Raw genomic sequence first — 10,688 nt, 5'->3', positions numbered from 1 at the left:
AGATGTGGCCCACCAGGCCCCTAAAAATAAATATCTATCTGCCCCTGGCTGCCTGGCATGTGGTCCTTGATGGCTTGCCAAAAACTCAGTAAGCAGCCGTCTGCCCAAAATAATTGCCCACCCCTGGCCTAAAGCAATGGGAGCCAGCCTTTTTTGGAGGTATACCACAAATTACATCTGTACCCTCTATGAATAAAACTCCAATCCTTTATCCTGACTGATTGGTTTGGCTTTCTGCTCCCTGTCCTGCACTTCTGCTGCTCCATTTTCTGCTCCCTGCCTTACCTGTTGCTGTGCTGCCACACAGGCTGCCCGTGTCATTTGTGGCATGTATAGTGCAGGTTGGCCACATCTGGCCTAAACCAACTGAAAACCATTCAAACTTCAGCAACAACCCCTTGCTTACTAAACCAGACTACATCCTATCTCCTTACGACCCAGGCAAGGTAGCTTCCTTCTGAGGGAAAAAGAGGGCACAGCAATATTGGGAAACACACACACACACACACTTTGCCAAAAGGGTGTCTTTTCTATGGGAGGGTTTTCAAGCAAAAGCACAGGGAGGGGAGCTGGGCTGCAGTTTACCTTGGAGCAATCCAAACGGCTACTTGTTTAACTGAGATTGAACTGCAGCAGAGCCATTAGCAGCCCAACCATTAGTTTCCTAATCAATCAAAGGATCATTTTCCTCCTTTATATTCACCTTCCATGACCCATTCTGAAATCGGATTCCCTCAGACCTCCAGGCCCTTGCGTGAGCAGCCTTAACTGCACCTGCTTGTGCAACCTCACCAGCAGTAAGAGGGGCCAAGCTGTACAGTCAGCTCGGAAGCAGAGGCAGTCTCCAAAACAGGAATCCTCTTGGGACTCACAGGGATGGACCAAACCTCTAAGTGGCTAATTGCCAAGTGTTGTAATGTCCACAGTCTTTCACCAGCTACTGCCACTGCTTAGGTTAATTCCATTAGAGAGCTTATAATTACCCTGTTATTAATAACATGTGCCACTTTGAACAACACTAGCTCTGTCAACACACTTTGGCATAGACTTGGACTGCAATTACCTCCATCTCACCCCAAGGATCATGGAGCAACTGTTCCCAGTCTAAAAGTATAGAGGTTTTAAGAAAAAAAAAAAAAGAGAGAGAAAGAAAGAGATCTATATCTCTTTATTTTTTTTGAATTTTTGAATGCCACTCCAATCCTTTATCCTGCCTCATCTGTTTGGCTTTCTGCTCTCTATATCTATATAATCGTCCCTAAGTATTGTTAGGGGAAAAATAAATTCTTTCATGCAGCAGCTCCTCAAAAGAAGCAGTTTGTCCTCATTGTAGCAGACACTTTCCCAGTGCACACAAGGACCCAGATCATCTGTAGAGAGATACCCATGAGCTGCAGACAGGTGATCAGCTATTGAGAAACTAGTTCTCTGAAGTGCTGGAGTCTCCCCTGCAACTGCTAAAGAGAAGGAAGTGTTCCCTCTTCCGATGGACTGAGCATTTTACCAACAGTAGGCAGACTGAGACAAAGCTCTTCAGTGCTTTCAGATATTTCCAGGGTTATCATCTGGGAGCTTTATAAAAAGTGACCAGATAAGGAGCTGGAATTAAACCAGTTCCTTATGCTCAAAGCCTTCTAAGCTAAGCTTCTAACCTAGCTCACAATGCAGAGGAGTTTATCTGCAAGACAGATCATACAAGTCTTCTAGCTATGTCCTTTACCTCAAAATGCATGGTCTGGTCTCATGTCTCGTTACCAAAAAATCGACAAACCCTGCATAAATCATCACTGCACAAGTTGGGAACGAAGCTTTGGAAGCTAGTAGTACAAATCCAGAAAGTGAGATTTATTGCTATGTTTCAGAAATACAAAAAGACCCTCCTCACCTTTACCCTTAGAGAGCAGGTAGTAGAATGCACCTTCCCCTCCCCCCCATTTCAGTGCTCCGTTCTCAGAAGTCGTATAAGTCTTGCTTCTCCGATGAGAAGTTGAACGTCTGCCTGTCTTGGTCAGCTTCTGGCTGAAAGCCTGGATTTTCCTAGGGAGAGATGGATACTCCTCACCTGAGCTTGCATGGCAAGGTTAGCCATTCACAACAATGGTCAAGAGCCAAATCCGTCTCTCCCTTCTCCTGAACTCTATTACCCTCCCAATTCTAGGTAATGACAGTCAGTCAGTGGGGATGCATGCATAAGTGAACTGTTTGTTGTAGCAGGGAAAAACCTAAGTCAACTGTGTTGCGAGACTTGGGGAAGAGCACCTGAATTGGTCAGCAAGCCAACTACCTCTGCAGAGCAACTCTGTTGTTCCATGCCTATCTCATTGATCAGGTTGGAACACCAGAAGCAAGAGCTTATCTGGCTGACTTTGCTGGAAGTCAAGTTAAAGATTTACTCAAGTACTGGAGTTCCCAGTGTCTTGGGTCACTAGCTAAAGCTACCTGTAACCTGAGCGAGCCCCAGCAGGAACTGAAGATTGATCAGTGGTGCAGTTCTTACATTCTCCTTAAAGCCTGGCCAAACAGGCTCTATACCAGAAACACTATGCAAAGAGCCACATATGGCAACTCTTCCCCCCATCTGGCCATCAAGTGATAAAACAGACAAAAAACAATCCACATACCTCACCAGCGAAGTATCTCTCTATGAGACCCAAAGCAGCTCGATAGACCATGTTATTGTCATGGGTTTGTAGTGCCTCTATTTTCTCTAAACCACCAAGCTCTTCCACAAGGACACAGAGCTTTTCCGTCTCTCCCAGCTTCTCTGCTGCCTGTGAACAAAGGAACAAGGAGATTAGCAATGAATACATTATTACATTCCCTTCTCTACTTAAGCTATATAAATCACTCCAATTTCTAGCAGAACATCTTGTCCTAGAGCTATCTGGCATGCAGGATAATGGAGAGTCCAAGGTATGTTTACCATCCAGAGCAGCCTAGTATATACACTGAAGCTAGCTTGAGTGCTGGTAGGTAGCTGTGGCTGCAAAGGACTGCAAGACCTGCCAGAGAAGCTAGGTCAATACTTGGGTAATTCATAGTACTCAATGTCAACTGTGACTAGCTAATAGTGGTACCCAAGCTGGCATGGATATACCCAAGTTCCAGAGCCAGTGCAGTGTAAACAAAAGTCTGCATCCAGATACTCCGCTTGACCAATGAGCCATTTAATTGCTCTCAATGCCACAACAGGGCATCCAAGCTCAATTACTTATTAATCATTAAGCCACACTAAGGTACTTGGCTCAGAAGGGACAATGACAAATGTAACAGCTGGTCTCATCTCTGTGTTTTTTGGGGAAAAGCATTAGTTTGTGTTGTGTAAACATGCCAGGCAGGTAACACCAGCAAGTTACTCCCCATTTCCAAAGGTGGGATAATATTGACACACAACCAGATGCAACTCCACATTAACTTGCTCTTGATGGAACAAGATTGGCAATGCAAGCCTTTCAAGGCAGTGGTTCGCAGCCTTTCCAGACTCAAGACACCTCTTGGCAAGTGCCAGCTCTTAGTTGTCACTGTTTTCTTGATTACAGAAAAAAGTAGATGTAGCAGTTCTTCTGTTGCAGGGAACTCAATTTTTGGGATTATCTTGTGAATGTTTGCACACCTGACAGCACAAACAGTGTGGCACCCTTCAAAGCAGCCCAGGTGCCATGGCATCCTGGTTGAGAATCACAGCTTTAAACAGATGGCAGCCAAGTGAAGGCAGTGCTAGGTTTATCAAACTTTGCACTGTTGTTCTAAAGACCTGATATTTCACTATCATGGAGGATCAGACTGGTGTTCTCATGTTACCTCCGACACCTACATCCCATTCCTAGAGCAGAACCAATAGGCTGAGTGTGGCATGACAAGTTCGGGAAGTCCCTTAGAAAAAGGGCACAGTTTACTGGCGAGGGAGAGTGAAGAGCTTACCAGGAAAAGGTTTGATATTGTATCAAGGATGACCAAGATGGTTTTGCCATCTCTGGCAGAAAGCAGATTGAGCAGAGGTTTGAGAGCCCCAGACTGGACAAGTTCCACCACTTGCTGCACGGTGCCTCCCGTTGTGAAGTTGGCCACTGCCCACACAGCCTCTTTCTGAGCTTTGAATTCCCCCTGCAAAATAGGCACAGATGGAGCTTCCACATTAAATACTTTTATTAAACTGAATCTCTCCTACGGGTTTTCATGTTTTTCCTTGACACCAGAACAAAGGCTGCACACTTCCTGAAATAAGCCAAATATTGGATATAGGCTTTGAAGGAGAGAATGCTGCATTGAGCTGCTTCACAACGGGCATGCAAGAAGGCTGCATCAACACCTTCTGCAACTCCATGGCATTTGAATAAGTCAGTACACCTCAGGTGTATGAGAAGCCTTCTGGACTAGGCAGAACAGTCCATGCATCTCAACACAGGAGCTCTCCATGACCAGAAAGTAGTTACTCCACACAGCTCTCACAGTAATGGAAACCCCACCTTGGCCTCCAAGACTGTCCTCTCACCTTATCCAGCAGCTCCACCAGAGGAGGTAGCAGACCACAAGTAATAAGCTGCTGGATCTGCCGGCAAGGTCCTGCTGCAATGTTACTGAGTGCCCATGCTGCCTCCTTCTGTATAGTTGGCTTGGAGTGTCGCAGGAGTTGTGGCAGAATGGCCAAGACGCCTGCATCAATGGCCGACTGAGTCTGCTCATCAGTCCCTGTGACTACATTCCCAATAACACGTAGCGAAGGAGTCTAGAAAGGGAAGATACTAGTTAGTCAAGGCAACTCCTGCTTCCCCAAGTGACTTCTGCCAAGAGGTGAGCTAGTCCTAGAGTTCCCTCATTCAACAATTCTCTCCTTTACTGACAGGCCAACAGAGCACTCCAGTCAGCAACTGGTCTCTTACTACAGTTGAACTATGGCTGCAAATTCACATGTTCTTATGACAGTGCGCTGCACGATGCTTAGAGTTGGCTCATTACATGGCAGTCAGTGCCGATAAGCAAAAAATAAGGGAACGATTTAAGAAGCAAAGCTACATCCAGACTTACTCCTGTTATGGTCAACAGAAAGGAGGTAGGTATACCGCTTCTTGATACATTTCAGTTCTGGCTCTAGAAGGGAGCGCTCTTGCAGTTAAAGGTTTCCCTTGGTCACAGAAGGCTGTTCTCATCAGAGCCAAGCACATGAAGAACAAACACCACCTTTCCACAGGCATGCTCTTAACCTACCAAAACCATCAGCTCTGGATTGGCCGTGAGTTGCACAAGTCTTGGAAGACTCCCAGTGTCCACCACTATCTGGATGCGATCATTGGATCCATCAGTCAGGTAGGACATTGCCCAGCACGTGTCAGAGAGAATGTCCTTGTCTTCATGCTGCAAAAGGCAGACGAGCACTGGCAGGATCTGCTTCACTGCCTCCAGAGGAGGGTACGGGTTCTTGTTCCTGCAGAGGTTCGACAGTGTCCATGTGATATTCCGTAGGAACCCGATCTGAAACAAAAGAAAGCGGTCATGTAACATTGCAAACCTACGTTCTCCAAGTCAGTCAGCAGGCAGTCCAGATCCTGCACGATCTCCCTTCTATGACTCCTTCCCAAAAATGAATAAGCTATTGAGTGCTGGCTTAAGAGCCTCATTACTCCTCCATCCCTGCTCATACTGGTATCTGGCTTCTGGTTCTGTTTGGTACGGAACCAAGATAAGCGCAAGAGGTTTTAGACCAGTGTTGCTATTTGTCTCATCTCTTCTTTAAGAAATACTTTCAGTCAAAATGTTGATCCTTTTGAATAAGGACATGGGGTACAGAAAGGAGAATCCAGAGGTGTAGTACTGGACAGTTACCATTAACTGGCATAGAATTCCCCATCTGGATATGGGGATCTGTGGCTTTTGCTCCTCTTGGAGGAAAGAAGAATTGGTAGTAAGAGTAGCCATTAGATTACAAGGCAAAGAGATCCTTTTCTCTAAGCCTCTTGTCCCCAGTTCTGGTTTAATCACAGCCTGGCCTACCTTACACAAATGGGTTAAGGTTTGGCTTTGTTACAAGAAATGACTAATCCCAGGTCAGCCATTATTTCATGCGAGTTACAGCTACCAGTTCAAGGAATTAGTAGAACATTTACTGGAGTAGCAGGCGACACCAGAGCCAGCAGTGGGGGAATCACATTGCACTTGATAAGGGAGTCTCTGTACAGGGGACCATCACCTGTGGAAAAGATCAGAATAGTTTGAAGCATGAGAGAATAAATATCTGATGTGGGCTGTATCGCTACCTACAGTGTAAGCCAACAATAGATAATGAAGTGCTTATTTGGTACAATAACTAGAGCCATAATTATTCATTCTCAAGTGGGGGGGGGGGGAAAACAATTGAGCAGCTTTTTTCAGATCAAGACTCAGCTGAAGTATAAGAAAAGGGAGATTCCCCCCCCTCCCCCCACACACACACCCTGCCTCATCAGAAGTGAGGGTGATAAAGGGGCAAACAAAAATACTACCAGTTTAAAGCTAAACGAGTTATCCTGCTTTCATGATCTAACAACCCTCAGAGACCTTAGGTTGTGCTACAGTACCAGTATGCCAGAGGGTTTTGGTATAAGCATGACTAGTTTGAGGAAATAACTAAATTAGCTGTTTACAGTCTTAAAAAAACAAACAAACAAACAAACAAAAAAACCCAGCAGTATCCAACTCCCTGGCACTAACTCAGCAATAGCTGTGCCTACTATTTACATGCTAAGTTTCAGAGGCCTAGGGAGGGAATTGTTGCATAGGTTACCATCATGGAAGCGTGAGGGTGTCTTACCTGCTATATTGCCCAGCGCCCACACAGACTGTTCACTGATATGCATGTGTGGAGAGGACAGGAGGTCTATGAAAGCTGGGACAGCCCCCGCCTCCACAACGGCTCTAGTCTGGTCAGATGTCCCCGAAGCAATATTAGTCAGCGCCCACGCCGCTTCAAACTGCAAGGTAATGTTGTCATTACGGCTCAAGAACTCTACCAGTCTGGGGATAATCCCAGCTTCTATGATCTGATTGAGAGGTGGGTTCCTGTGTCTGGACAGCATTCGTCTGTGGGATGAACAGGGTACATTGCATGAGAGGTCTTTCCCTTCCATTCATCCATGTACTGCAGACCCACCACCCCACAATTTAGATTCAGACAGCAAGATCGACTGGAGTGATTTACCTTGACAAGTCGGCAAGCTATGAAGCAGAGCAAAGTTCAGCACCTGGGTTGGGCCAGGCCTCCAGCTATTGCAAGGAACAAGCAAGCCTAGCAGAGGCCATGCTATGCCTATGGCTCTGTGCAGTGGGTCAATATGCTCTCAGTCATGAGTAGCAGTAGTATTTCCCCTTCCTGTCAAGGCTGGAATTTGTGTGGGCCCACGCAGGAGCATCATCATATCACTGACTAGCATTGGAGTTAGCTCAGGGTTTGGGCTCTGTAGCCTTTGAACCCTAGCCCCAGTCCCCTCCCCTACTTTCAGGTATTTAGTAGTCTTTCCCTTTTCCCTCCCCCCACAGCCCCTTTAGTTTGTGAGCATCTCAAAATGGGGGTGTACATTCTCGAAGGGCCATCAGCACCAATTCATACATGGGGAACAGGGAATGGCCAAGTCACTTCCCCAAGGTCATACAGAAGTCTGTGGTGGTATAGACTGGAGGTATGTACTTGGGTCTCTAGTCCTAGACCAAGGGCAGGCAATTATTTTGGGCAGAGGGCCACTTACTGAGTTTCGGCAAGCCATTGAGGGCTGCATGATAGGCACCCAGGGGCAGATAAATATTAATTTTCTAAATTTTTTTTAGGGGAGCTGCAACCCAGATAGAATGGCCTGGCAGGCCGTATCTGGCCCCCCGGGCCACATTTTGCCCACCCCTGACCTAGACTAAACTCAAGCCACCAGAGTATCCTTCTGGTCTAGTCATCCCTTGTCAAGTTATCTAGGGAAAGACACTTGAACAGGAATCCATCCTTGGCAGAAGTTACCAGGGACATAATGGGCATTATACGGTATTTCCATGCCAGAAAGGTTCTGTTTCTATACCTGGCTGCCTGAGTAGCCTTCAGCTGAATCTCCAGACTCTTTGCATTTACACCTTCAATTATTTCCTCCAAAGAAAGTTGAGCACTCTGCACAGAGAAACAGTTTGGAATCAAATGATGAGCCCACATCTCTCATTAATCTTTGTCAGCATTCAGATTTAGATCAAGTCACAACTTCACATCTAAGCAGCTCATAAGCTTCAGAAGAATCTGCAAAAGTCAAAGCCCCCTTGGCTTCAGGCTAGTTCCCTGCCTGAAGCCACCAGGGGAATCCCACTGCCTTGGAACTATCAGCCCAAGTTAAGAGGCTTGGGCTGATAGTTACATTCTTGCTGGTTCACAATCAGCTGCATTTTAGGCAGTCCCAACAGGAAGGCTAGTCCTCTTGGACAGTTTGTCGGCCCTTGCTTACTTCAGCTAGTCTTCCCAGGGCAAGGTCTCCAGTGTAACTTGGGTCAGACCATTAAGTCTGCAAATGCTGAGTTTCATAGCCAGGCCAGTCTAAACAGTCACTTAGGCAAGGATTTGAGTAGATCAGACCATACAGTGGGCACTACAGACCGACTAGCAACTACGCAAGTTTTCTGGTTATTGAAGCAACCAATTAAAACTGCTTTTGGAGAACAGTCCCTTTTACTTACTGCATCCTTCTTCTCCTGCTCTGGAGAGAGCCTCTCTTCCAAAGTGATAGTAATGTTTCGCCTTTTTAAGATCTGTTCATCTTTCTTGGCCTTTCGAAGTTCAACATTCACTTCCACCCTTTGCCGCCTCATAGCCTAGGAGAGACGCGAGTCATATTGTAAGTATCAGAGGACGTTGTCTAGGAATTATGCAAGAGGCAAGGATTGTTTTGGGTGCTATTTTCTATCCCAGCTCTGCGGTTTGTCCAATGCAGCCAGACAAGCTTTCAAATGCCACACATAGCAACTTGAAGAAGAATGTCTTGCTTTTGAAAACTTGCTTAACTATCCCAGCTATGCAGCTGGTCCAGTAAAAGGTATTACCTAAAGAAATCCTTGCCTATCTCCTATTAAAAGCCTTTTTGTACATGCAAGCATTAGGACTGAATTTCAAAGCATAGCCCGTGTTGCTTTTCTTAGGCAGTTTGAATTTCAGCCTAAGTTTAGACTCTTTGGCTGCATCCACACAACCTGCATCCAGCACTGCAGATCTTCAGGCATTCCCTGTGCTGCTACCTTGCAGCATGAGGAAGGAGGCAGGGGGTGTTGACCCCAGGAGATCCAGAGCCAAAAAAAATCCACACGGAAAGAAATGGGGTGGCACACGTGGCAACAGCACATGCCACCCAGAACTGGAGCCCGGCCTGCCAGAGCCATGCTCTGGCTGCTGGCCAAGCTTCCAGCTGCAGAAGTGCTATGGCTCCAACTCCCCAAGGCCCCCCAAGTAAGGCTGCTGGGACCAGCAATTGTGCTGGCCCCAGCCTCCCCTACCCCACCCAGGGTAACCCACCACAAACCAGAGGGCACATAGCATGGGCACTCCCCAGGGTCAAGACCTCGTGCCACTGCTTCTTGTCCCTGGGGAAAAGAAACATCCGTGTTTGTGTGGACGCAGCCTTCACATTCTGCTGGAAGCAGCTCTGTAGCTGCTCTGGTGGTCATTAATCATTGCTCCTTGATCACATTCCAGGCAGAGGTGGTGATCATTCATCCCCCGATACAACTCTTTGTTTTGGGGGCAGCAGAGGCAGAGGACAAACTGACCTCATCTCTTGGTTGGATGTATCCCAAGCAAGACGTTTTATTTCCAATTGGTTTGTTGCTCCACAAATTCATGCCCAGAGACTTTAGACTTCCTATCCAGCACACATAAAAAACAAAGACTACCTCCTACAAGTTCATAGACCCAGTTTTCACTAGCAGGGAGAGGGCTAGTCTGTCTCCTGGGGATTATAGCTACAGCCTGTTCCGTCTTTTTCCAAGCGCAGTGCAGTTTCTTTCCCCTGGCAGATCATGCATGATTAAGTTTTGAACAACATGCCTTGAGGAGGCGCAAAAGCAGCCTTTTCAGACCAAGCAGTAAAAACCTCAGTGAAGAGATGTTTTGCCATCACCTCTGACTACATATCTGAGGCCAGCCTTCCCCCCATACTTACAGCTGCATCTTTGCCCTTGTTTTTGAACTTTTTCATCCGCTCATCTTGCTCATTCATACTGGGCATCTTCACAGATGTTTGTGGACAAGAGAGCGAGTTCAACGCTTCACCTGCTGCGAGGATCCAAGACAACAGGTTTAGTTTGAATGACTAGCGCTCCATTTTGCAATGACTGGATAAACAAGCTATATTTGCCTTGATTTACAGGCAGAGGCTACACCTGCCACAGGCACCAGCAGAGAAAGTAAATCTTGTGTCCTTCTAGCTACAAGTGCCGCTTCAAGTCTTATTCCGAGCCCATTTCACACTAGTTCAGCCATGTTTTAAACCCTGGACTGATCTGGCTACAGGTGGCCAAGGCCAGTTACTGCTGCCTACCCACAGGGGCTTGCTAGTTACCAGCTCTGGGGCACTTCATCGCTACCCAGGCAGGCACAATGCACTCGCACCAGGTTACGGTGACAAACACAACCACAGCAGGTTGAGAGGCCGCGAGACCAGCACCAGAGCACCGCAGCTGTGGCCAATCCCACACCCTCC

General features: G+C 46.8%; 1 protein-coding gene across 1 annotated transcript; it reads right to left on the bottom strand.

The window, feature by feature from the left end:
* Window positions 1-1,830: 1,830 nt before the first annotated feature.
* KPNA7 (karyopherin subunit alpha 7) lies at window positions 1,831-10,298 on the bottom strand. Its single transcript, XM_019541995.1, has 10 exons — window positions 10,149-10,298; window positions 8,674-8,808; window positions 8,034-8,119; window positions 6,785-7,053; window positions 6,102-6,184; window positions 5,206-5,469; window positions 4,493-4,726; window positions 3,922-4,104; window positions 2,622-2,771; window positions 1,831-2,037 (listed from the first exon to the last, which is right to left on the bottom strand). The coding sequence occupies exons 1-10, from the start codon at window positions 10,212-10,214 to the stop codon at window positions 1,951-1,953; spliced, it is 1,557 nt and encodes a 518-aa protein (XP_019397540.1). The 5' UTR covers window positions 10,215-10,298; the 3' UTR covers window positions 1,831-1,950.
* Between the last annotated feature and the right edge of the window lie 390 nt (window positions 10,299-10,688).

This window comes from Crocodylus porosus, unplaced genomic scaffold (assembly GCF_001723895.1).
Source record: "Crocodylus porosus isolate Cpor-Errol unplaced genomic scaffold, CroPor_comp1, whole genome shotgun sequence".
Taxonomy (NCBI): domain Eukaryota; kingdom Metazoa; phylum Chordata; order Crocodylia; family Crocodylidae; genus Crocodylus; species Crocodylus porosus.
The sequence above is the reverse complement of the archived record's forward strand: the minus strand, read 5'-3'. Positions and strand labels throughout refer to the sequence as shown.